This window comes from Piliocolobus tephrosceles, chromosome 19 (assembly GCF_002776525.5).
Source record: "Piliocolobus tephrosceles isolate RC106 chromosome 19, ASM277652v3, whole genome shotgun sequence".
Lineage (NCBI taxonomy): Eukaryota > Metazoa > Chordata > Mammalia > Primates > Cercopithecidae > Piliocolobus > Piliocolobus tephrosceles.
The window spans coordinates 11,774,121-11,801,064 of record NC_045452.1 but is presented as its reverse complement, the minus strand read 5'-3'; the positions used below and the strand labels follow the sequence as shown (position 1 = coordinate 11,801,064).

At 51.0% G+C, this 26,944-nt stretch overlaps 1 protein-coding gene across 1 annotated transcript in view; it reads left to right on the top strand.

Moving 5' to 3' along the window:
- The first annotated feature begins 1,392 nt into the window (after window positions 1-1,392).
- TBC1D10A (TBC1 domain family member 10A) overlaps window positions 1,393-26,944 on the top strand; it is a 35,562-nt gene continuing 10,010 nt past the window's right edge. Inside the window, exons 1-2 of the mRNA XM_023190697.2 lie at window positions 1,393-1,753; window positions 23,799-23,898. Of these exons, the coding sequence (XP_023046465.1) occupies window positions 1,545-1,753; window positions 23,799-23,898 (309 nt within the window). The 5' untranslated portion in view covers window positions 1,393-1,544. The remainder of the gene's footprint in view (window positions 1,754-23,798; window positions 23,899-26,944) is intronic.

Here is a 26,944-nt window from a genome sequence, read left to right as displayed (position 1 = left end):
CAGTGAGCCGAGATCATGCCACTGCACTCCAGCCTGGGCAACAGAGAGAGACTCCATCTCAAAAAAAAAAAAAAAAAAAAAAAGAACTAAGTTCGAACCCTGGCTCTATTCACAGCCAATTCTGGGACCTTAGGCAACTGACTTTACCTGACTTTACCTCAGTCTCCTTAACTGTAAAATGGGACTAATAATGGTGTATATCTCATTGCTAAGAGATTACAAGACATGTTGCAACCAATTTGGAAAACAGTTTGCCACTTCCTCAAAAGGTTAAACAGTTGCCATATGACCCAGTAATTTCACTCTTCCTTATCTATCCAAGAAAAATGAAAACATAGGCCCCCACATAAAAGCTTGTACCTGAATGGTCAGAGCAGCATTATTCATAATGGCTGAAAACTGAAAACACGCGAATGACCATCACTGATGAATGGAAAAACAAAATCTGGTCTAGTCCCAGCTCCCAGGAGGGGCAGTATGGGTCTTTCATGGCGGTGTGGGCCTATCCCAGGAAAGGGAGGGGTGGAGCCAGACATACCTGGGGCAGATGTGAATCCAGAAGCTCTGATACATGCTACAATGTGGATGAACCTTGAAAATGTTCAAGAGAAAGAATCCAGACATAAAAGGCCATATATTGTATAATTCCATTTATATGAAATATCCAGAAAAGGCAGATCTATAGAAACAGAAAGCAGATTAGTGGTTGCCAGGGATTGGGGAAGCCAGGATGCGGAGTGACTGCTAATTGGTAGGGGTTTCTTTTAAGGGTGATGAAAATGTTCTAAAATTAGAGTGTTGTGATGGCTGCACAACTTTGTAAATATGCTAAAAATCGTGTACACTTTAAACGTGAATTTATGGTACGTTTATGTTCCATAAAACTGCTGGGGAAAAGACTGCAGGAGAACGTAGGTAGAGCTTTGGGTGTGCGTGGCTCAGTAAACGCTGGTGATTATTAATAATTAGGTTTCACGAGATAATTTAAAACCCCAGAAGCAGTGAGTGCGATGGGACTGCCAAACTTCCCGCTCAGGCTGGGCCTTTAAGCAGCTCTGTGTCCCTGAACTCACTTGGGCCTCCTCAGAGTTCCTCATATATGAATGGGGGAAACATCCCTACCACGTCCTTGAGGTCTCGCAAGGAGCGGGGCTCAGGAGGCAGATGAGGAATCCATGGAGGAAGCCCTGGGCCTCTGGCTCGCGCTCTGCAGTAGGTGACAGGCCCCCCCTTGGGGCCAACCCGGAAAGGCCCGAGCTCGTCCAGGTGAGTTCTTGTGATTGGCAGCCCAGAGGAGGGCGCGGAGGGCTGCGGTGACGGCTGCCCCGCCTCCTCACGTCGGGCTTGCTGGCGCCCGCCGGGGGAAGGTGGGCGGGGCTCGGGGTCCGCGGCGCCCATTGGGCGTGGGGGGAGAGCTCCCGGGTGGGCCTGGAGCCCCGCCCCCTCCCTTGCGGCGGCCAATAGGCGCCGCGCGTGGGCGGGGCGTCGGCGGCAGCCGGGCGGCTGAGGTGGCCGCTGGGGCTCAGGCGGCGGGCGCGGCCGGGATGGCGAAGAGCAACGGAGAGAATGGGCCGCGCGCGCCCGCGGCCGGGGACAGCCTGTCGGGAACCCGGGAGAGCCTGGCGCAGGGCCCCGACGCCGCAACCACCGACGAACTCAGCTCTCTCGGATCCGACTCGGAGGCCAACGGCTTCGCCGAGCGCCGCATCGACAAGTTCGGCTTCATCGTGGGCTCACAGGGCGCCGAGGGCGCGTGAGTAGCCCTGGGGGTCGGGACTGAGCGCGGTACCCACGCGGGGGGCCTCGACACAGACGGAGGCGCTCTCGGGACTTGCCGACACGTCCCCCTCCCAAGCAGGGACCACTAATGCCCCTTCCCTCTCCTGCCCCACCCCCACCACCCCTGCCTTCCCAGACCCGCCCCCTTCGCAGTCCTACTTCCGACCCAGAGGGCGGACGGGCCCACACCTCCACCTGCCACCTCCACCCTCCAGACTGACCCGCCCCCAGGAAGGACCGACTGTGCCCTCCTCCCAACAGTGGAACAGAATGACAGACACTGCCCCAAACCCACCCCTGCCTCCAAGGCCTTAGGGATGATTGTCTCTGCCACCCCGACAGGCTCCCAGATGGCTGGCGCCCCCCTCCATAGACACATATTCTCCATCCCTCCCCCCTACCACAAATCCACAGATGCCCTTGTCTCCCCGCCCGCCACACTGCCCCCACACCAAGAGACCTCAGACCGACTTCAGGACTGACTGCCCTGCCCCCACCCCTTCCCAGGACAGACTGACCCTTTCCTCGAGGCACACATACCTCTGCATGGACTGACATTGGTCGCCTCCCTCCCCTCAGCCCCATCCTGGGACAGACAGTCCCTTCTCCTCATGGAAGGGTCAGAAAATGGCCCCCTACCCCCTCATACACAGTTTCCTCCACTGGCATCGGCAACAGGTGGGCAGGTACTCCCCCTTCCCAGCACCTACAGGGCGACAGGGAGCACCACCACCAGGACAGACCATCAGCTCCAGCAAGCCACAGGAGCCAGTAGATGGGCTCTTTGTGTGTCCTGGGAACATACGCCTCCTCCCAAAGGCAGATCTTGGGCATGGGACGGGGGCAGGCAGGGAGACAGCAGGGTCCCTGCTCATATAGCATCCCCCGATGTCCTATCCCGAGAGCACCCAGACACCCAGCTAGCAGACAGAGAAATGTGGGGCAGTGGGCTAGCACCTTGCCTCCAAGCTGGGCCGCACGTTGCCCCACAGAGTCCCCTGAGCCCAGGCCTCAGAGATCATGTGTACAGGCTGGTGGTCCCCTTAGGAAAGATGGACTCCATACCCCACTCCCATCCCAGCTGTCCTGTCATGTGAGACCAGTGTTGTGCACAGAACTGACAAGGCTCCCTCCTGATGTGTGCTTTCCATCCCAATCACCAGTCGGAGCTCCTGAGGCACTGCCATGACCCTACTCCAGAGAATATCCTTTCTCCCCGTCTCTGACCAATTGAGATTGTCCAAGGTCACCCCAGACTCTCTCATGACTTATGGAAACCCTTTGACTGTCTAAGAACCCCTGTCACTTCCGGGATTTTCCCCAGCCCTAAAGCCTCTTATTCACCAGGCCTCCTTCTTCCTTGGAGAAATCCAGGCCCCTCCCCTAAGGGGAGTTCCCTCTCACCCACTGGATCTGTCTCCTCCAATACCTCCCTAAGCTTCACAGCAGGCTAAGCTTAGTCCAGGACTCAGAGCACCCCTCATTCTGAACCCTCCCCGTGACTGATGCTTTGTCACAGTTCCCCAGGGATTCACTTATGAGAACTTAGTGGGGACCTGGAGTGTTTTGAATTGAAGAGCAGTCACCTGGGATTAGGGCCCAGGAAGTAGTGTGGTCTTGAGATCTGGGAAAGGAGTTCCCAGTTGCATTTATGGGACCTTGGAAGGAAGAGCTCAGATTTGTGGGAGAATGCTAGGGCACGAGAATTTCTACTACATGCTTATCAGGCAATCAGCCACATCTTGGGGTGCAGAGCAATGAGATATATTAGGAAAAGGAATTACACTTGCTAGCTTTGTGACCTTGGGCAAGATCCTGAATCCCTGAGCCTGTTTACTGACTGTAAAGGGCAACAGTAACACCCACTTCCCAACATTACTCTGGGGGTTAAATGAGATCAGATATGTGAAGGTGCTTAGCACAGCACTTGGCACAAGTGGTGGCCCACAAAATGTTAGTTTTCTTTCTTTCCTTCTAAGGGTCTGAGAAATGAAGAGAAAAATGAGGTCATATCTCTGGTATTTATGGGCAGAGTGAGGCCCCAGTGGAAGCACCTCCCTTTGGCTGTAGTCCCCAACCAGGCAGCCAGACATCTGTCTTTCTTACCCCACAACCACAAACCCGGGATGTGGCTCTGCAGACACCCTCTACATTGCTGCTGTCTGTAGGGCTGGGACTGAGTTGGGATCCCAGGTCCAGTTCTCTCTCCCTCTCTCACTTTCTGGAGCCTGTCAGTCAACCCAAAATCTCTGGTATCTGAAAGCTTCGATGTTCCCTACTTAGTTTATATTGTGGTTTCAAAAAAGCCAAGAGTAAGTCCCTGCCCAAGGCCATAGAGGGGAAGTTATGGGAAGTTTCAGGGTGACTGCCCTAAACCCAGTCTTGTGGTTGAAGGCTAGGAGTCCATGTTCTATGCTAGAGAAGTGAAACGTTAGCACTCATGGGTACTGTGGTGATGGTGGGGACGCTGACTCCAGATTAAAAGTCCATTTCAGTTACCCTGGGCCAAAGGTTGTCTCAAGACATTTTGGTTGTGGAAGTTGCCAGGCCCTGGGGGTAAGAAAGCAGGTCACAGGCTACCTTACTCAGGTGACTATTAGCTACATGGCATGAGTATATCAAAAAACCATAGACTGCACTGTAAGGGATACATTTTTTTTTTTTTTTGAGATGGAGTTTGGCTGTGTCACCCAGGCTGGAGTGCAATGGCACAATCTCGACTCACTGCAACCTCTGCTTCCCGGGTTCAAGTGATTGTCCTGTCTCAGCCTCCTGAGTAGCTGGGATTACAGGCACCCATCATCACACCTGGCTAATGTTTTATATTTTTAGTAGAGATGGAGTTTCACCATGTTGGCCAGGCTGGTCTCGAACTCCTGACCTCAGGCGATCCGCCTGCCTTGGCCTCCCAAAGTGCTGGGTTTACAGGCATGAGCCACCGTGACTGGCCTGCAAGGGATCTTAATAGATTGACCAGCTCAGACCTTTTCTCTCTCTTCAGAGAGAAGAATAACTTAAGATCATAGCATATTAGTGCAGAACTAGGACTTGGATTTAGGGTTTCTGACTCCCAGGTCAGTACAGTTTCCACTGCCTTCACCATCCATAAATGTGGCCTTTGGTCCCTGCAGGATATCAGGTGTCAGACAGGTAGAACAGAAGTGTCTTAGCAGTCACCTGCCTGCTCTTACCTTCCCTGGCTTAGCTCAGCACTTTCGACTCTCTCAGCAGTATATGAGGCTAATAGAAGTGGCCCAGAAGGTAAGAGTGTGTTGTCATTACCAGTTCATTAGACTGATTAGCTTCAGGACTAGGAAGAGGCTCATTCACCTTTTTCTCCTTAGTCTGCGGTGGAGTAATTAATACTTATTTACTGGGAGACATTTCAAGTTAGGAAGCTGAAAGTGGCGGGGCATGGTGGTTCACACCTATAATCCCAGCACTTTGGGAGGCTGAGGCAGGTGAATTGCTTGAGCTCAGGAATTCGAGACCAGCCTGGGCAACATGGTGAAACTCCGTCTCTACAAGAAAGTACAAAAAATTAGGTGGGCATTGTGGTGGGCACCTGTAATCCCAGCTACTCGGGAGGCTGAGGTGGGAGGATCTCTTGAGCCCAGGAGGCGGAGGTTGCAGCAGAGGCAGAGGTTGCAGTAAGTCAAGATTGCGCCACTGTGTTCCACCCAGCTCTTTTTTGAGACAGAACATGACCCTGTCTCAAAAAAAAAAAAAAAAAAAAAAAAAAAAGCTGGGCGCTGTGCCTCATGCCTGTAATTCCAGCACTTTGGGAGGCTGAGGCGGGCAGATTGCTTGAGCCCGCCTGGAGTTCAAGACCAGCCTGGCCAACATGGTGAAACCCTATCTCCACAAAAAATACAAAAATTAGCTGGGTTTTGTGGCATACACCTATAGTCCTAGCCACTCGGAAGGCTGAGGTAGGAGGACTGCTTGAGCCCAAGAGATAGAGGTTGCAGTGAGCTGAAATCATACCTATACTCCAGCCTGGGAGACCTTGCCTAAAAAAAAAAAATGCTGAAAGTGACCTTAGAGCCTTAGAGATGGCCATCAGCATACAGATAGATAAACTGGAGGCCTGTGAGAAACCTGGAATTCCTGATTCCCAGTCCTAGGCCTTTCCATTTCTTCACCTTATCTGTCTTTTGAGCCTACTCTGCAGGGAACCTTTAGTGAGACTGAGATGGTCCTTGTCTGCTTTTGAGTAGTAGCCACAGGCAAGAAAGCAACTAGCCAGTAAATGATCCTGTGGGTGGCATAGGCATAGAGCAGAGTGCCCACAGCATCAGTTCTTCTGGCTTGGCTGGAGACCGAGTTGGTCATTGAAGCCCAGGAAGAGCCAAGTGCAGGGGTTCACAGCCGTAATCCTAGCACTTAGGGAGGCCAAGGCGGGCAGATCATTTGAGGTCAGGAGTTTGAGACCAACCTGGCCAACATGGCGAAACCCCATCTCTACTAAAAATACAAAAATTAGCCAGGCGGTAGTGGCGCACACCCATAATCCCAGCTGCTCAGGAGGCTGAGACAGGAGAATCACTTGAGCCTGGGAGGTGGAGGTTGCAGTGAATTGAGATCATGCTGCTACGCTCCAGTGTAGGTGAGAGAATGAGACCCTGTCTCAAAAAAAGAAAGTCCAGGAGGGACCAGATGAGGCAAAAGACGTATTTTCAGCAGGAAAGGGTGGGAGGAGTGATGATATCCCTCCTGTCACTTTGGGGCAGGAAGAACAGACTTGTTTGGTGGCCCTTCTGTAGCATAGAGGAAGTGGTCAGGAAGGGAAAGAAGGATACAAGTTGTATACCAGGTCTGCTGGCCCGAGGGAGGTGACCTGAGAGAGGTGGTCCCTGACCTTCTCGTTTTCCCATATGATTGTCAGGTCTGGCCTCCTGAGGCTGAGAGCTTCTCACCCAGCCTCAGTCCACTCAGTCTGCAGGCCAGATGAGGTGAGGAGCTATGCTCTCTGGGATCCCATGGGTGTTGGCTTCCTGTTATGGGAGCAAGGGATCTGAGCTGGACCCAGGGAGAAACATCTGGAACAGCAGTATTGCCTTCTTCAGTTACCATTCCCTGGGCCTTTCATTACTAGCCAACTTTGGAAATCATAGAACTGGCTTAATTGGCATCCTCATAGTTTATTGTGTGCCGGTTTTTATTGGAGTGGGATCAGGGCCCTCCTGGCAGGCCAGATCCTGACTCCTTGCCTTATTCTCTAGTTTGTAAACTCAGAGCATCTACTTTTCTTGAGCTGTTACAGATCCCAGGAGAGCATGGAGCTGGCAATGAGGTGGTCCCTGGGTGGCCCATCTGGAAGGAGGCATTTATATATATGGGGCCCTGGGCTGTGACTCTAGACTGCAGGCCTCCCATTTTCTCTCATTTTTCCCTTCTTAGCCTCAAAGGAAAATCCGGTTTGGTGACGCTGTGAGTGTTAGGGCCTCAGACAAGACCTGACTTGGTAAAGGAGGGAGCCGGCACACCAGCTGCTACCCTGGGAAGGTGCCTGTGTGTCCGCCTACTGGGAAACTCTAAGCTGTGGGAAAGAGATAAGACGGTAGCACCTACTTGATGTTTTGTCCTACCAGCATCTGGGCCTGAAACAGGACCTCCCAAGGGGCAGTGAGTCCTGGCTCTGGCCCAGCCACTCGATCTGTTTATATCGAGGTGGGCGAGAGAAGGTGCTGTATGCTCCCTCCTCACACAAGCTCCAGAGTCTGGCTGGCTATGTGATCTTGGACATGTTGCTTCACTTCTCTCAGTTTCTTACCTCAGTTTCTTACCTGCAAAATGGTTATGATAACACTGACTTTGGAGGATCATTTTGAGGTTTAAATGAACTAATGTTTGAAAAAGTCTGGCACAGGGTAGGTGCTCAGTTCTTCTCCCTCTTAAAGACTGGAGCGGCTTGTGGTTCTGTCTTTTCATTTTCTACTTCCATCTTTGGCTATAATGATGAGTGTCAGTGAGGCCCAGCCCCTGTGGGCAGGAATGAACCCTAACCCATGGTGAATCCTCATTTCCCCTGAGAGGGGTGGTTATTCCCATTCTGTGAATGAGCATACTGAAGACCGAGGAGAAAGTGCCTAAGGTTTGCCAGCTGGTAAATGGCAGAACTGGGACTAGAACCTGTTTCTTGACACTGAATCCAGTAGTGACTACGCCTTGCTAAGGTGGCAGTGGGCAGGGTGCCAGGTGCTTACCAGTCCCTAAGGCCCCCACACCCAGGGCAGAAGTTAGCAGGAATCTAGCTGCCTCCCCCTCCCAGTCTGGTGGGCAAAGCAGGTCTCAGTACAATGAAAGGTCATGGCCATCAAGCAGGAGAAAGGCACAGGGAGGAAAATCCTTGGGAGAGGTCCTGGAAGCATGGCCAGATCAGGCCTGGCCTAGTTCTCCCATAGGCCAGAGTCCGGATTGCATTGGTCTGACCCCAACATACTGCATAATGGCCATTTGACTTTGATATCTAGTCTGTGCCTTTTGGAAGAAGTGTTACTTTGCAGATGAGGCAGGGATTATGTTGCTTGTACCGGTGAGGAGTCTGAAGGTTGGAGAACTCTCGCTGTCAGTGAACTGTGGAGCCAGATCAAAGAGGGATCCCAGGTCCTCCGACTCTCACCCAGTGCTCCTCTAGCTGCATAGCACTGCACATTCTCTTCCCCCCTCTCCTCCTCAGTCAAGGTAATTGAGCCTCCAGGCTCAGGGTGAATTGCCAACCAGAGCAGAGCCCTGCCATCATCCATCCATTATCCTAGCTGATCACTTTATCCCGCAGACAGTACACTTGAGGGGTAAGGGGCCTCCTTTAACTGATTAGTCTGCCCCTGGTAAATCTATTGCTGCAATCCTGGGCCCAGAGACCCTCTCTGGCAGGGAGAAAACTGTACTGGCCACCCCACTGGCGAGTCAATGCTCCTGATACTTAACCTGCTTAGAAGCCCCCACCTAGGATTTCATGCCAACTTTGGCTTTCTCTGTCTCATCCTTCCCTTTCCCATCTCTCCTCCTCCTACCCTACCCTACTGCAATTCTATGCCCTGTCCAGGTCTTCAGAGGCTGCCATAGCTTAGCACTCAATGCCTCCTCAGGTAGAGAAAGACTCAGCAGACCCAGCAGCCTGGGAGAGCAAACCAAGGCTTACTTTTGCCAGCTTATCCATCTTAGCAGTGAGCTTATTTACCACACATTTATTGACCATCTCCTCTGTCAGACCCTGTGATTTGGGCAAGAGATACAGAACTGAACAAGATGTCTATGTTTTATTGCCCTCAAGGCACTCACAGACTTGCTGAAAAATAGAACCACAGACAAATCTTTCCAGTGTTGAATGATGAAAGCTGTCATCGAGGCATGCAGTTCCCCTGGGAGTATAGAGGAAAAAGCAGCCAGCCCCACCTACAGGAGCCTAGAAAGTAGTAGCATTTGATCCAGGTTTCAGAAGAGGCAAGGCAGGGCTGTCCTTTGGATGAGAGGGGACCCATGTGCAAAGTCCCTCCCAAAAGCAGTTGAGCCAAGGGCAGAGATGACAAGAAGAACGGGAGGCAGTAGGATGATACAAAGCAAGGGTAGGTTAAGGAAATGGGTTGGGCGGTCCGAGTCTAGCCTTGAATGTCAGGCTGAGGCCTCCTCTGTTGCATAAAAGTTAGTTCAGGTCTGGCATGGAAGATGATCCAAAGAGGAGCCGGACTGCAGGCAGCGAGAGCTGTTGGGAGAATCAAGGATGGCCTAAAAGGTTGAAACCTTGAAGAGGTCCGGAGCAGTGAGGATAAAGAGCCTGGCAAATCATTAGGGCTTGGTTCATACTGCCATGTGGGCTGATGGAGAAGTAGGAAGACTCTGGACTAGCTGAAGTGGCTTCGGCCTCTTACAGAGTCCATTCTAGAGCCCTCTGGCTACAAGGAAGCAAGGCCAGTCGTGGCCTTCCTCTGAAGTGGGCAGTGGGCTGCTAGTGACTGTGCTTTGTCACAGCTCTGGGCTCCCCAAGGTGCCTGGTATGGCTGGCTTGCCCAGGGCACATCAAGGGGTTCTTTATCTCCTTCCAGCAGGAGAGTGGGTTGGCTGACCTGGTTGGGGAAGGAATAGGTTAAGCAGTGTTGAGCTTCCTTGTCTCTGCCTGGCAGACATGTTGGATGGCAAGAAGGATGCAAGGAGAACCAGAAGAGAGGAGTGGGACCTGAGGATATGGAAAACCTACCTTAGGGTGGTATGGCAACTGGGGAGGGTTTGGGCCTTTGGACACAGCATACACTGATCAAGGGGAGGCAGATGGCAACTGGAGGCTTGTTTGACCTCACCTAGCACCTTTATTCTGTTCTTAGAGGTGGTGTCTTGGCTGGGACAAAACCTATGAGAAGGCAAACTCCTCAGCACTTACAAGGGGCACCACCAGTGGCATCTCAGAGATGCAAGATTCTGGCTGGAAATGTGGATTTTAGGCTAGAGCCCTGAGAAAGGGCTCTGAACCAGGCACAGGGGTCAGAGTGTCAGTGATGGCTCCACCACTGACCTTTGTAATATGTGACTTAGGCACATCCCTCACCCAACCATGGGGCTAATGCTTTCAGTTTTTTTCACCCAGCACTTACTATATGTGCAGCCTTGTGTTAGGCTCAGGATATAGACCTGATCCTGCCCTCACAGGGAAATCAGACATTAAACAAGTCGTTTCAACCAGCTTGGGCAACACAGTGAGACCCCGTCTCTAAAAAATAAATTAGCTGGGCGCGTGCCGGTAGTACCAGCTACTACGGAGGCTGAGGCTGAGCCTGGGAGTTTGAGGCTGCAGTGAGCTATGATTGTGCCACTGCACTCCAGCCTGGATGGCAGAGTGAGACCCCATTTCTAAAAAAAATTTCAAAAAGAGAAAGAAATTACCAGGTGTAGTTGTATACAAAGGATTGTAAGGATCAAATTAAATAATTGGATTAGGAACATAGTGTAAACAAACACTGCTGAACAGAGATCTGGAGACCTTAGCCCTGTGCCTTACTGAGCCACTAACTAGCTGTGTGACCTTGAGAAAGTTGCTTAATCTTGTTTTTTTTGTTTTGTTTTATTTGAGATGGAGTTTCGCTCTTTTGCCCAGGCTGGAGTGAAATGGCACAATTGATCTCGGCTCACTGCAACTTCTGCCTCCCGGGTTCAAGCGATTCTCATGCCTCAGCCTCCCGAGTAGCTGGGATTTTAGGTGCCCGTCACCATGCCTGGCTAATTTTTGCATTTTAGTGGAGACGGGGGTTTTGCCATGTTGGCCAGGCTGGTCTCAAACTCCTGACCTCAGGTGATCCACCCACCTCGGCTTCCCAAAGTGCTAGGATTACAGGCATGAGCCACCATGCCCAGCAAAAGTTGCTTAACTTTTTTAACCTCAGTTTCCCCCACATAAAAATAACGCAGTTTGTAGGTGTGTGTGTATGTGTGTTTGTTTTTAAGAGACAGGGTCTGACTCTGTCATCCAGGCTGGAATGCAGTGGTGCAGTCACAGCTCACTGCAGCCTCAACCTCCCAGGCACAAGCGAACTTCCCACCTCAGTCTCCTGAGTAGCTGGGATTACAAGTTCAAGCCACCATGCCTGGGTAGTTTTTTTTACTTTTTGTAGAGACAGAATCTCACTATGTTGCCCAGGCTGGTTTCAAACTCCTGGGCACAAGCGATCCTCCCTCCTCAGCCTCCCGAAGTGCTTACATTATAGGCATGAGCCACTATGCCAGCCAACTAAGGCAGTTTTGGTGGGATGGTGTTGAAGACAGCTACATCTGACATCCTGAAACTGACCGTGGTGTATATGAAAAGTACTTTGAAGCCTGAGTAATATAGGGAGACCCCATCTCTACATCCCATAATTTAAAAATTAACTGGGCATAGTGGTGTGCACCTGTTGTCCCAGCTACTTAGGAGACTGAGGTAGGAGAATCACTTGAACCTGGGAAATCAAGGCTGCAGTGAGCCATTGCACCACTGCACTCCAGCCTGGGCAACGGAGACCCTATCGCAAAAAAAAAAAAAAAAATAGTGCTTTGAGAAGTTCTGTATGTAGTACCACGCAAGTTCAGGGGGGTCACCATGGCACATGCCACAGAAGCTCCTAGCATGCTCTGTTCCTCTTGTGAGAGTACCTCTCTTATTGATTGATTGAGACAGGGTCTTACTTTTTTGCCCAGGTTGGTCTTGAACTCCTGGCTTCAAGTGATCTTCCTGCCTCTGCCTCCCAAAGTGCTGGGATTAGAGGCATGAACTACCATACCAGGCTGGACTTCTCTTTGTGTGCGGGATTGGTGTCCGTCAGGTCTTTGGGGATGTAATCAAATCAAGGGATGCTTTGATTTATCTAGCTCTTTAGTCTGCAAAGTGCTTTCATTTCCACTGCCTCTCAGTGACCCTTATGGGAGCAATGGGAAATTGGTAGGCTATTATTTTACCCTATTTCCTGATAAGGAAACCATAGGTGAACAAGTGATGGAACTGGGCCTGGCACCTAGCACTCCTCCTTCCCAATTTCCCATCTTACCAAAGTTGGTGACCACTGTATGGCCTCTCCTCCTTCCCTTCCTGTGTCAGCTTAGGACTTCAGCCCAGCCCCAAGTGTCTACACTTCTCCTACCAGGCTTCTCAGGTTGTTTTTGTTGCTAAGTTGTCATAATAGATGACACAATTCCTGTCCCAGGACTCCACACACAGCTCCTCATATGTACCCCAAGACAAGGCAGGAGCAGCTGGATCGTGAGTGGCCCAGTGAAGGAGCATAAGTTTGGAGAACTCCTGTCCCTCCTCAGTGCTTTGGGCCTTGGACACTGAGTCCAGAAGCGATCTTCCCTGGCCAGCCACTTTTGGAGAATGCTGCTGCTTTCCCTTTCATCTGTCTTGGCTTCACAAAAAAGGAGAACCTAGGCCGGCACTGCAGCTCACGCCTGTAATCCCAGTACTCTGGGAGGCCGAGGTAGGCAGATCACTTCAGTCCAGGAGTTCAAGACCGGCCTGGGCAGCATAGCAAAACCATCTCTCTACTAAAAATACAAAAAAATTAGCTGGGTGTGGCGGTGGCATTGGGAGCGGGAGTATTATTAGGATTAAGGGAGATGTTGTGAGTAAAGCACCCAGCACAGTGTCTGTCACAAAGGGCTCTGTGGAACATGGTGGCTCTCACAATTCAAGTGTAAATTACCCTGTAAGATTTCACCTCAGGCATTTAGCATAATGGTAAGGGAGCAATGCAGCTTTGGGTTGAAGATCTGGCTTCCCTCACATGCTCTTCCAACTTACCCATGACCATGAGGGTTAGGCAGGAGCCAGTCCCACTCAGCCTGTGGTCTGGAGCTTCCTGGCCTGCCAGGGCAGGTTGGGAATCCCCCCATGAGTTCCTCACTGAGTCATCTGGAGCAGGGCTCTGATCTGAGGGCCTGACCTTCCCTTTCCTTGGTCTGTAAAGATAAGCAGAAGTAAGAGCAAAGGTGGGCCTCCCGAAAGATTCAACTCAAGGCTTGCAACCAGAGTGCTGCCCGGGGCCTCTGTCCTCCTGGGTGGTGGCAGTCACTTGGGGAAGGAGTCCAAGTTTGCTTAATAATTACCACTACCCTCCTCTGTGGTTTTTTTATGGGGTTTTTGATGTTATTTATTTATTTATTTTTGAGTCGGGGTCTCCCTCTGTCACCCAGGTTGGAGTGCAGTGGCACGATTATGGCTCACTGCAGCGGGCTCAAGCAATCTTCCACCTCAGCCTCCTGAGTAGTTATGACTATAGCCATGTACCACTATGCCTGGCTAATTTTCAAAAGAATTTTGTAGAGACAAGGTCTCACTCTCTTACCCAGGCTGATCTCAAACTCCTGGCCTCAAGCAATCCTCTGGCCTCTGCCTCCCAAAATGTTGGGATTATAGGCATGAGCTACTGTGCCTGGCACCATGTAGACTTTCATCCTGAGCTTCCTGTTCTGCTTCTGAGTGACCCCTCCATCCTCCCAGGATAGTCACTGTAATGCCATTCCATACAGGAGCCTATATGGTGGACAAGGCTTTCACCTACATCACCTCGTTTAATTCTGTGAGAGCATTTATCATCGTAGTCCCCGTTTTACAGAGGCAGAAACCAAGTCCCAGAGAGGCAAAGTGACTTGCCAAGCATCACACAGTTTGTGTCTCTGAGTCCACTGAGCTCCAAGCTCCTCAGGAGCAAGCCTGTGTATCCCCAGCCTACTGGACAGCACTTGGTGGTGGAGTTGAGTGACAGAGGGAGAGATGAGCAGGGCCTGGATTCACTTTCCAGTGCCATCCCCTGCTTGACTTGGACTTTGGCCAGTTATTGCCTTTCTGAAGAACCTGAGTTTCCTTATTCACAAAAGGGAGTTGATAATTAGAGGACTTATCTCATGGGCTTGTCAGGATTAAATGAAATAATGTAAGTTAAGTGCTGAACACAGTGTCTGGTGCAAGCGACTGGTAAGTGTTATAACAGAATTCAGTTAAGTTAATTGAATATTAGAATTGTAATGTTATAAAATGCCATCATCAAGCAGATCTGTGCTCAGCCCTGTGCTGGGCTTTGAGGAGGATCTAGAACTGGTACCAGGCCAGAGAGGGAATGCTCTTTATCAAGTTCTTACTATGCTTTACCCACCTGATCTCAAGGTAGAGGAGCATATTCCCTCCTTACTGCTGACAACACTTAATGAAATTCAGAGTGTCTGAGGTCACCAAGCTCATGAATCAGTCAACACACACATTTGTTGGCCAGGCGAGGTGGCTTACGCCTGTAATCCCCACACTTTGGGAGGCCGAGGTGGGTGGATCATGAGGTCAGGAGATTGAGACCATCCTGGTCAACATGGTGAAACCCCGGCTCTACTTAAATAAATAAATAAATAAACAAACAAAAATTAGCTGAGTATGGTGGCACATGCCTATAGTCTCAGCTACTCAGAAGGCTGAGGCAGGAGAACAGCTTGAACCCGGGAGGCGGAGGTTGCAGCGAGCTGAGATTGCGCCACTGCACTCTAGCCTGGGCGACAGAGAAAGACTCCGTCTCAAAACAACAACACACACACACATATTTGTTGAGCACCGGCTAGGTATCAGGCTTGGAACACACTGCAGAGAATGAGGCCAAGAGAGCCCCTGCCCTCCAGGAATGCACCTCTCATGAAATGTTGCCTCTGCAGAACAGCCTTCAGGTGGAGAAGCTCCACCTGTCCCACTGGACTGCTCACATTCCCCAAACAAGTCATTCCCTTTCCTATTAACTTGCATTTGAACGTACTATTTTGCCTGGTGTGTCCTTTCCCCTTTCTCAGCCTAGCTACTTGCTGTCATCCTTCAAACCCCAATTCAAAAGTCAACTCCCCTTTAAAGCTTTCTCTAAACAGCCCATCCTCACCCTGGGGTCCTTTTGCAGTCTCCTAGCCCCCTCTACATGCTCCTGTGATGGCATTTCTTCTCTGTGTGCTAGTTACTTACCTACCCATTTGTCGCTGCCAGATTGACCTCCTCAAGGGCAGGGACCACATTTTATTCATCCTTGTAGATTCAGAGCCTGGAACACAGGCTCTAGAAAGGTGTGCATGGAATATAATGAGGGGCTGATTGTGTTCTGTCCCTGGAGTAGTTAGGAGAGGCTTTGTAGAGATGAGAAGGAGTTCGGAATGAGGCTTCCCAAGATGATGGCACCAAAATTGAATGGGGGTTGAAGGAAGATGGCTCAGGGTAGGGTCCTCTAGAGATGGGACTAGGGGAGAAAGGGATGTGCAGGGGAACAGGAGGGCCTTGAGAACCAGGGCCTGAAGTTTCTTTGTTTTTTGTGGTGGTGTTATTTTTGTTATTTGTTTTTTTGTTTGTTTGTTTTGAGAAAAGGTCTTGCCCTGTGACCCAGTGGCCCAGTCTAGGGTGCAGTGGCACAGTGATGGTTCACTGCAGCTTCAAACTCCTGAGCTCAAGTGATCCTCCCACTTCAGTCTCCCGAGCAGCTGGGACTACAGGGCGTGTGCCGTAATGCCCAGCTACAGGTCCTGAAGTTTCTGTTGGATAATGAGGGCAGTAGGGAGCCATGGACGAGTCTGGGTAGAGGAGGGGCCTTATATAAACAGTGAGTCAAGACTAATTTTGGTAAGATCTATCAGTGAGATCTAGCAGTTTGGTAAGGATGAGTCAGGGTGGCCCCTGGGTGCCTGCAGTGAGATTGTGATCCAAGGACCCAGTCACCAGCAAGGGAATTCCAAACAGCACTCTGCCTGGTGGGACTGGGATTTGGAGAAGGGATGTCTTCTGTTGAGAATAGTCTCCGGCAGCACACAGTGACTAATGCCTGTAATCCCAGCAATTTGGGAGGCTGATGCAGGCAGATCACTTGAGCCCAGGAGTTTGAGACTAGCCTGGGCAACATGACGAAACCTTGTCTCTACACAAAATACAAAACGTAGTGGGGCATGGTAGCGTGAGCCAATGGTCCCAGCTACTCAAGAGGCTGAGGTGTGAAGATCACTTAAGCCCAGAAGGTGGAGGCTGCAGTGAACTGAGATCTTGCCACTGCACTCCATCTTGGGCGACAGAGCAAGACCCTGTCTAACACCTTTCTGCAGTCGTCAGGGAGAGCTGCTTTGGGGTTTCTTCTGTGGTCTGTGCCCTTCCCTATGAGCGCATCAGAGGAGGGTGGCTTCCTTGGTTGTTCTTTTTGGGAGCCAGCAAGGCTGGTGCCTAAAGGAACCATTTCTCACACTGAGTAGGGTGGAGTTGAGCGGAGTGGAGAGCTGGGCAGAGGTCCAGGGCACCAAGGCCAGTAAAGGGTGGAGAGAACCTGTTTACCATTGTGCACTGACCCAGCACTGGAAGGAACAGAGCCAGGGCATTCCTCATGGGGAAGACAGGCAGCCCCAGAATTAGCCTGCATTGGGAAGGAGGGAGAGTGAAGCAAGCCGGATTCTCTCACTCAGACAGGGAGCCTGGACACTGCCAGCCGGCTCCCAGGCAGGGGTGGCCGGGCCCCAGAAGGGAGTGCCAGGCTGCTGCAGACCGCCTTCCTTTTTCCTACCAACTCACAGCATGCGTGGCCTCAGGCAGACTGCTTACCTTCTGGGGAGGGGATGGCCTCACTGCATGATCTCATAGGTTTCCCAATCCTGACAGCCATTTGCACACCACCAGCCTACCCTCTCCTGCACTTTGGTTTCCCATCATCACTTCTTATGGAACTGGTCTAAAAGCCATTTGTACCTTCATTCATTACCACCTCTAAGAGGTAGTGAACTCCAGAGGTTGTTGCCTAATATGCAAAACAGGTCAGCCTTTTGTTTGTCCTCACTTCACTTTCAGGCTCTGGGTGGAGAGGGAAGCCCTCTGGATTGGTGATGGCCCTGCTCCCCCTGCACATCCACTTCCCAGTTTTCCACAGTTTGGTGGGACTTCCTCCAGCTGCCTCCTCTCCATCCTGGAGACCCAAGCTTGAGGGGTTATTTTCACATTATTCACTCCTGCCTTTCTTGGCACAGAGGGTGATAAGAAGAGGGAAGAGAATGTGACAGGGATTGAAGCTGTGGTGTGAGCGGGGGACTTTATATGTCTTGGAGAGTTTAGTGCTCGGATGGTAGCCTCTACTTCCAGGCTATGTAACCTTGGGCATATTACTCCACTGTGCTGAATCTTAGTGTTCTTGTCTATTAAATGGAGATAATTAAAGCTATTTCCTTGGGGGATTGTGTGCCTGTGTAGTGCTTGGCAGAGCTAGTACACGGCCAGCGCATGAAATGTGTCAGCTCTTACTGCCTCACATCATGTTTACCCATGCTCTCCGAGGAGGTGGCATTCCTCCTGGGTTACAGATGAGGAACTGGAAGCTCAGAGAGCAGAGCAGCCAGCCCTGTTTCACACAGCTGTAAAGCTGTAGCGCTGGGATCAGCGGCCAGGAGTTAGAGTTTGTTTACCATTGAGCAAATTAAGTAATCTCTCAGAGCCATAATTGCTTCATGAGTAAAATGGTGGTAATCATGCCCTGCCTTCCTCAAAGGCCTGTGTATGGGGACCAGTCAGATGGGGAAGGAGATGTGAAAGTGCTAGTTAAGCTGCAAATACCAGTCACCTAATAGCTGCCATTTGCTGGCCACCTACCAGGCTGGGTGGGCCCTTGTACACATTTAGTCCTCATTGCAGCCCTATAAAAGATGAGGTGTGCATTATGACCCCACTTAAAGATGAAGTTGAGGCTTAGGAGGTCACATGTTTTGCACATGGTCTCCCAGTTAGTAGACGGAGGAACTGGAGTACTAGCTCAGTTGACTTCAAGTCCCCACTCCATTTCTTCTACCCTGCACCCTACCTGGTTTCCCCTGTGGGTGAGAGGAGGATCAGTCCTGTGGTCTGTGACCTCAGACTTTCTGCTTGGGGTGTATTTCTCTTTGTTTGAGCTGGTTCAGGGAGTGAGGTTTGGAGGAGGGTGTAGACAGGTTCGTTGGTATCCAGGTTTATCTCCCACGACAGGCTAGGATAAGGAGGTGATGGGCATGGGCACTGCCCTTGCTGAACCTGCCTAGCCAGAGGTGCTGAGATGTGCTTGGGCAGATGTCTAGAAGGGCAAGGGAAGAGAGAACCCCAGCCCTTGGTCTCAGCAGCCTGGGAAGCAGTCTTGTCCTTCTGAAGTTTTGGAAGCCTCAAGCCTCTGGGTTTTGGGAGAACGCTAGGAAACTGGAAACCTACAGAGAATAGGGTCAGCAGAGAGTCACTGCTGCCTTGGACCATGACATGGCACAGCATGGCTAAGCCTGTTCCAGTCCAGGAGCCTGACAAGATCTGTGATTAGGTGCCACCTTTGTCTCCTCTAAGCCTTTCCTCCTCAGAAGCTGGGGCTGCAAGCAAATGGCAGATTGCCCTGGCCGGGTGCAGTGGCTCACGCCTGTCATCCTAGCACTTTGGGAAGCTGAGGTGGGCGGATCACATGGTCAAGAGATTGAGACCATCCTGGCCAACATAGTGAAACCTCACCTCTACTGAAAATACAGAAATTAGCTGGGTGTGGTGGTGCCCCCGCTACTTGGGAGGCTGAGGCAAGAGAATTGCTTAAACCCAGGAGGCGGAGGTTGCAGTGAGTCAAGATCGCGCCACTGCACTCCAGCCTGGGCGATAGAGTGAGACTCCGTCTCAACAACAACAAAAAAAGGCAGGTTGCCCAAGCTTACCATTTGCACCTGAGGTTGTGCTGGCAAACCATCCCATCCAGTGTATTGGTGTCTCTGAGCATTGCTAGGTATGGGCAGGCCACTCAGTGGGGCAGTCAGAACACTGGAGGAGGGGGTTAGACTGTCTCCAGTGGCTTGGGGGCCAGAGATGGAGCCACACAGAAGCATCTGGAGAAGGGCCTGATTTCCCCACAGCCTTCCCCGGGGAGCTAGAAGTAGCATATTGGCCACTGTGACAGAGGGGAAGCCCTGGGTCAGCCACTTACTTATTAGCTTTGTGACTTTGTCCAAGTCATATAACCTCTCTGATCAGGCCAAGTCTGTCGTGGGCCAAACGGAAATGGTAATTAATCTGTGAGGGCCCCACTTCACTGAGCTATTAGAGGGACACGTACACTTTCTAAGACAGAAGTAACTTGTAGCCCTGATGCAGTGCAGATGAGGGTAATGATGTCATGGAGAAAGCCAGGCAGGCAGCTGTTGAACACCTGCGGGTGCGGGGTGCGGTGGGAGTCACAGAAGAAGTTCAAGACCTGGTCCATTTGGGGAGGGACAGTGCTGAGTAATATGAGCAAGTGGTAATGGAGTACGTATTTCACACTTAATGACTTGACTCATTTATCAGTTGGTGCTGAAATCAGTTTTAGGGGCTTGTGACCAGCATTTAAAACAATAGAATAGAATAATGTAAAATCAATCTGGAAATATCAGAGTGCATTAGTACATGTAAGGGCAACTCGTTTCCTAAAATGTGTCCTGGTTGTGTGTGTGTATGTGTGTTTGTGTGGGTCTCAGTTTAAAAAGTGTGAGACATGGTGTTCTGAGCCAGGATGAAGATCTTCAGGTTGGAGGACATTTTACGAGATCTGCGCAGGCAGGCAGGCATGCAGGCTGTGTGGAGGCTGAGGGTTTGGCCTGTGGAGGCAGAGAAGTGTAGTACAAGGGTCAAGAGCATGAGCTGTAGAGTCAGTCAGGCCTGGATTGGAGTCCCAGCTCTGCCACTTATAGCTATATGGTCTTAAGGAACACTCTTAACCTTACTAAGCCTCGAATTCTACTTTAAAATGGGGAGAATGGGCCAGGCACAGTGGCTCACGCCTGTAATCCCAACACTTTGGGAGGCCAAGGGTGGTGGATCGCCTGAGGTCAGGAGTTCAAGACCACCCTGGCCAACATAACAAAAGCCTGTCTCCCCTAAAAATACAAAACATTAGCCGGGTGTGGTGACCGGCGCCTGTAATCCCGGCTACTTGGTAGGCTGAGGCACGAGAATCATTTGAACCCGGAAGGTGGAGGTTGCAGTGAGCCAAGATCGCGCCATTGCACTCCAGCCTGGGCAACATGAGCAAAACTCTGTCTCAAAAAAATAAAATAAAAAGGGGAGAATGATGTTATAGTAGGGTTATTACAAAAGGTACATGTGATAAAGGTATGTGAAGCATTGAGAAGAAAATTATAAGTAGTAAATAATCTACAAATGGTAACTACTGTTGCTGACACTATTATTGTTGTAGTTGTGGTTTTTAATGTAATATTGGGCTCTGAAGGGTTACTGTCACTTGGAGAAGGGAGAAGAAAGGGCATTCAAGTAGGGGTGAGTGGATGATGAGGGATAAAAATGTGTGCGCCTGGTATGGGAGGGGTCTAGAATTGTGTGACCTCAAAAGGGGTTTTGAGATTATAGGTAGAAGTTACTAGGACAATTTTGGCATAATGTGGGGAAGAAAGCTTTAGCAGTGGAAATTGTTTAACAATAGGGTGACTTCACCTGGAGGTAAGGAAGGCCCACCCCTGGAGGAGTTCCAGCAGTGACTGAGCCACAAGAAACTGGTCTCACTTGTCTCTTTTGGCTTCAGAGACTCCCTTAGGCTACCTTAAGGAAGGAGGGGTTTCCTGGAGGATGAGTGAGGCCACCAGGTTTGCGACATCCCCCATGGGCCATTTGGTCCCTTATACCGGGCCAGCTTCTCTCTCACTAGCAATTGGTTCCTGCCCTCTCCACTGTCAGGGGGAAGCCACCTCAGGGCTTCTACACTGTCACACTATTTTCAGGGACCCATCTGGCCCCAGCTTCATCTCACAGCTCCTCTCTGGGCATCCTTAGAGGGTCCAATTCATAAGATAGGCTGTACAAGCATATAGGGAAACTGAGGCTCAGAGAAGGAAGGGGACTTGCCTATTGTAGAAAGGATTTCTGTATCAGACAGCAGTTGGATCAGATGCTTTCTAAGATCCTGACTGAGTTAACTGAAGGATATGTGAACCTTCTGATTAAAATATATATATATAGCCTGCAGTGTTTCAGGAGCACATCTTGTGCCTAGAGATATCTACCTGCCATTAGAGAGCACGTGGTACGCTGAGTGCCAGGTACAGCCAGACCTCCAGTGTCTTCTTTCTCACCATCTCCAGGTAGACTAAACTCTGTTGTTAAAGGAAAGGCCATTCAGATGGCCATATTGCCTCAAAATTTTCCCAATTTAGGATTTAAAAGATCAAAACAGATCTTTCAATTGACATGCACATTTAAAGTAGTAGTGGCTTTTTTGTTTGTTTCTGAGATCTTACGAAATCAATGGTGTAGCTTAAAATCAGTGGTGTCTTAGAATCCAGGAAATATGGTAGTTTGTTTTGTACTCTTTTGAAATTCCGGTTTGAGGTTTGACATTGGGGGTTTGAAACTGCCAGAGCTGTTATCTGGCATCAGTTAAAAGAACTCCGAATTTAACATGTTCCTCTGTGTATCTGCAGTTGGGAGAATGGGTGTCTCTGAGTCCCTGCAGTTAGATTTTATCAATAAAGCCAGACTGAGGGTTGAGGTATCAAATAGACATATTTCATCACCTATGAGTTCTTTGGAAACTGGTCATCTCAAGTGAAAACCTTGCCCTCTGTAAGCCTCATTTTTTTCGTCTGTGCGGTGGGGATATTGGATCAGCCATTATCTACATCCATAACTGCCAGAACTTCCTGTTGACTCAGTTTGGGCACCCTTCTGACTGGTTAACTAGAAGGCTGTCCCCTGACTTGTTGCATAAGCAGTGCATTATAGGTGGTGGAAGGTACCATGGCCTGGGAGGTGTGGGCCCTTAGTTTCTGCTCCTGGGATGTTTGGGGATTGCCCGGAGATACACATCCCTTTGTAAATTACCTGATCCTTTGTAAAGGCGTGGTCCCTGCTTTGCTCTTATCAGGAAAAGCATGGAGGGCCGGGCGCGGTGGCTCAAGCCTGTAATCCCAGCACTTTGGGAGGCCGAGACGGGCGGATCATGAGGTCAGGAGATCGAGACCATCCTGGCTAATACGGTGAAACCCCGTCTCTACTAAAAAATACAAAAAACTAGCCGGGCGACGAGGCGGGCGCCTGTAGTCCCAGCTACTCGGGAGGCTGAGACAGGAGAATGCCCTGAACCCGGGAGGCGGAGCTTGCAGTGAGCTGAGATCCGGCCACTGCACTCCAGCCTGGGTGGCAGAGCAAGACTCCATCTCAAAAAAAAAAAAAAAAAAAAAAGAAAAGCATGGAAAGGAGTAACTCATGCTGTAGTTTTGCCTCTAGGTGGTGAGAGGGGCAGCAGTTCAAGGTGGGGGGTGCCTTGTTTCAGTGCTTTGAGGGGGCCTCCTTTGCCTAGGCTGTAGTCCTTCCTCAGACGTTCAGTTCCAAGGCTGCTCTCAGGCCTGGGCAGTTCCCCAGATAAAATGCACTGAAGAAGACCTTCCCTTTTGTGTCTTAGAGGCCTCAGCTCTGCCAGGGCCCCTCCCTCTGCTCTTCCAACCAGTAAAAGTCACAGTAGCATATTTCCTTCCGGCAGAGATCAGAGACTCAGGCCTGGGCCAAGCCCCAGCCCCACCGTGTCCTGTTCCTGAGAACCTCCTCTGAGCTGCCTCCAACCCTGTGCTCCTTTCTGAGAGGTCAGGCAGCGCTGTGTGCTGGCTCTTGGCTGGGACCTGACTTGGATTTGAGTCTGGGTTTTTCCACTGATTTGCTGTTGGACGCTGAGCAAGATACCTTTCCTGGGTATCTTACCTCTCTGAGCCTGTTTCCTCGTCTGTCATTGATATCTTCTTCTGTTAAGAAAGCACAAAAAAGCACCTTGGTGCTGAGGTGTTTTCCCCACATTCAATGCCCACCAGAACATCAACTCCAAGAGGGTCAGGACATTGTTTTAATCATGGGACGGCACCCCACAGCCCGCCCAGAGGCCCTCGCCCTAGAACAGTGCAACACAGTTGTGCTAGCTGCCCAGTCAGTAGATCTACAAATATAAGAAGTGGTATTTGATGGGGCTTGGAAGTGTGTGTAGGATTTCGATGGGTAGAGACAATTTGGGAAACATTCCTGCAAAGGGACTGGCATGAGTAAAGGCTGAGAGGTGGGAAAGGGCCAGGGCATAAATGAGGAAACTCTGAGTAATGAGTTTGGCTCAAGTAAAGAGGTGAGCATGTTATTTCTGTACTCGTTTGACTAGTTTTTGTGTTCAACTCTGCACCTTGTATACTGGCCCTCCAAAGAGGCTTATTGACTAAGGCAGACCCAGGACAGGAATGCTTTGCTTTGGTGCACAGATGCAGACACTCACTCAGCCTCTGCCTCAGAGAGGCACCGTGGCCTCTGGCCACATTAGGGGAGTAGGCACTTGAACCACCCGCTGTGTCTCTAGCTTATGCCTTGAGGCAGTGGATGGGGAGGTGGCGTGTTCCCTCTCATCTGCAATAGGACGGTGGTCCGAGGTAGCAGTCCTGAGGGGAACAGCAGGGATGGTAGGCAGGAAGAATGGAGGTCTGACCAGGCTGGCGGCTGGGAATGAAGTCAGGGCCTTTGCTTCCCTTGGCACCTCTCACAGGCCCTGCCCTCTGCTCCACAGGCTGGAGGAAGTCCCCCTGGAGGTGCTGAGGCAGAGGGAGTCCAAGTGGCTGGACATGCTCAACAACTGGGACAAATGGATGGCCAAGAAGCACAAAAAGGTGAGGGGCCTGGCCTCAGGTCTCGGGCTGGGAGTTGGCAGTTTGGGGAGGAGGAGGAAGAGGGAGGAACTTCATCAGCTTAGGAAAGCAGGGGTTTCTCTAACTGCCAGATGCCTTAGGTGTCCTCCAACTGCCAGTGCAAGACAGAAGCTGACTTGAAGGCAGGGGGAAGGTTGGGCCCTCATCTGAAGTGACTCAGATTCATGCAGAACATTGTCCTGGAGCTAAACCTCAAAGCCATTCTTAGCCAACAGCTGTAACACAGCTTTCCTATAGCCTTCCCAGGAGAAGGACTTCAGTGCTGCTTACCAGCTATCAAGGAGGACTTTACAATACTGCCAGTAACTAGCATGTATGGAACGTTTGCTTTGTGCTTGGGATAATTCCTTATAGCATCCTAGTGTGAGGTTAGTAATAGTAGTATCCCCACTTTACTGATGGCCTGGTCATCAAAATTTGAACCCAAGCAGTGTACCTTTAGCACCTCCCCTCTTAACCACCACAGTACGAGGCCTTCTTTACCCTCTAGGTTAATTTGATGACTTCCCTCTTGACTCCTGGCCAAAGAAAGAAGAAAGTAACCTCACAGTTTAATAATAGTCTTACAAAAATGAAATCATCCAGTAGTCCTTTTCGAGTTAGGCTATCTTTAGACACTAGCTCGATTGCCCTGTGGGAATGTTCTTGCCCACCACTCTTAAGTGTGTGTGTTGATGTCCTTGGCTGCCCTGGGCATGGTGGTGTTACTACCTGGCCTAGAGGAGGCCTGTGCTGAGCCTTATAGCTAGGGTCTCTCTGTACAAGTTCCCAATGCACAGAATGAACCCTATTGCCCGCTCTCATCAGCTGACACTCTGGTCTGGTCCAGGCTGGCACAGCTGGCTGCAAGGCCTCACAGAAAACTCCGGACTGACCGTCAGGTGTATAGACTTGGGCCCAGCCCTACTCCTTTCCTCTCTTCACACCTGTGGCTAACTGTAGAACTTCTGGGCAAGTCACCTCACCCTCTCAGCCTCAGTTTCTCTGGCCAAATGGGAGTGATAATCCTGTTGCTGTTCCCCACGAAGTGGTGGTAAGTGCTTCGTAGGCGGTGTCATAGATGGTGAAGCCCTGTGCTATGAGAGGAGAGGCTCACCCAGACCTGGGTTGTTCCCTATCTATCTATCTATCTATCTATCTATCTATCTATCTATCTAAAGACAGGGTCTCACTCTGTCACCCAGGCTGGAGTACAGCAGCATGATCTTGGCTCACTGCAGCCTCAAACTCCTGGAGTTAAGTGATCCTCCCACCTCAGCCTCCCAAGTAGCTGGGACCACAGGCACATGTTACCACACCTGGGGAATTTTTGTAATTTTTGTAGAGATGGGGTTTCACCATGTTGCCCAGGCCAGTCTGGAACTCCTGAGCTCAAGCAATCCATCTGCGTCGGCCTCCCAAAGTGCTGGAATTACAGGCATGAGCCACCGCACCCAGCCTATCTCTTTTTTAAAAAAACAATGTTAAGACAGTTATTCCTCAGCTGCTTCCTGCCTGACTCTGGCTCTGTTTCCCTGCCTCATGGTTCCTCTGGCTCTTACTCTGAGCTGTAGCTTGCTCTCCAGCAATCTATTGTGGTGACTGGTGGTTGGCAGGGACCTTCTGTGTTCTTGAAAATAGGGATTCCAGAGGGGAGCTTTGGGGAGCACCTCTCAGCAGAGTAGCAGCGGGCACTTCCCCTTTTCTTTCCTGGCATTGTGGTTAGAGCCTGAGACCTGCCCCTGCCCCTGCCCAGCTGAGGCCTCCACAGGAAGTGCTTCAATCCACCGTGCCCAGAAGCCCTAACCCACTGCTTCTCTCCAGCCCAGAACCATCCTGGGTGCCCGTCCTGCCACCTCAGCTGTGGCCACACCGGGCCCTGCCCTGGGGGCTCTTCCAGCCTGCCTGTGGAGGCTTGAGTTCTCCCTCTGGTCAGGAAGTCGTGGCACAGGAAGGGTAATACCTGTTTCAGGAAGTGGGCTCAGACCCAACACTTCTCCTGGACTCATACATAGTCCTGCTGGGAGGGTGCCTTCCTTTCTGCGACTCCCAGCCATGTCTAGGACAGAATTCTGGTCCTGCAGGGAGGCAGGGCAGGGGCTGGAATGCTGTCTTCCCGCAGGGCCCTGCCCTGGGGTAGGCTTAAGCAGTGGCCCTGCCCTCACAGAGTTCAGCAGGCAAGGGTGTGGCCTCACTCAGCTTTCATCAGAGACCTCCTTTCCCAAGGCCTGGCCTCAGAGAATGGTAATCCTGTGGTTTCTGGGAATACTTTCTCATGCTTTATCCTTATTGGTCCCTACCATCCTCCCTAAGGCAGGCAGGGTAGGGATGACCCTCTCCAGCACCTTTATGCTGAGGAGGCCAGAGTGGGAAAGGCTGGCAGTACTCCCAGCTCTTTGCTCCCCACGAAGTGTTCCAGGGCTCTCCTGGAGGAGGCCAAGTATGATGGGGGCTGTGATGATGTGGGGCTGCCTCTTGCTGAGCTTGGCTCTGTGGGAGAGCCTAAAGGGCCTGTGGCTTTGGGCTAAAGCACATCCCTTTGCCAAAGCCTGCCCAAGTTGGCTTCCTTAAGGAGACCCTTGTCCCACAGCCGCAGGAAACTGTTCCTTGAGTCTTGGGCAGTTCCCTTCAGCCCCCTTCCTCTGCCTTCTTTCTAGGCAGTCCCAGAAGCTCTCACTTGGCACCTGTGACCAGCCACCGCTACTCTTCCCCCACCACCCTCAGCCTGTCTGCCAGGCTCCTTCCTGGTTCTTGACTCTCTCTGACCCTTGGAAAGTTTTCTCTTGTTTGCACTGGTCACCAGGAAGGCCAGGGCTTCTGTGCTCCCTCCTCTGAGAGCTTCCAGGGGGACTGTTGAAGGGGGTTTCTAGGTGAGGGGAAGTTAGGCGTGAGCTGAGGTCCTGAGCTTCTGTGTCAAGCATCCTCCTGGGATGGAGGGGCAGAGAGGAAGCCATTACTTACTGAACACAGACAGTGTGTCAGGCCCCACACTAAGCACATTTTCCCTCTCAAATGGACTCCTTTGGCA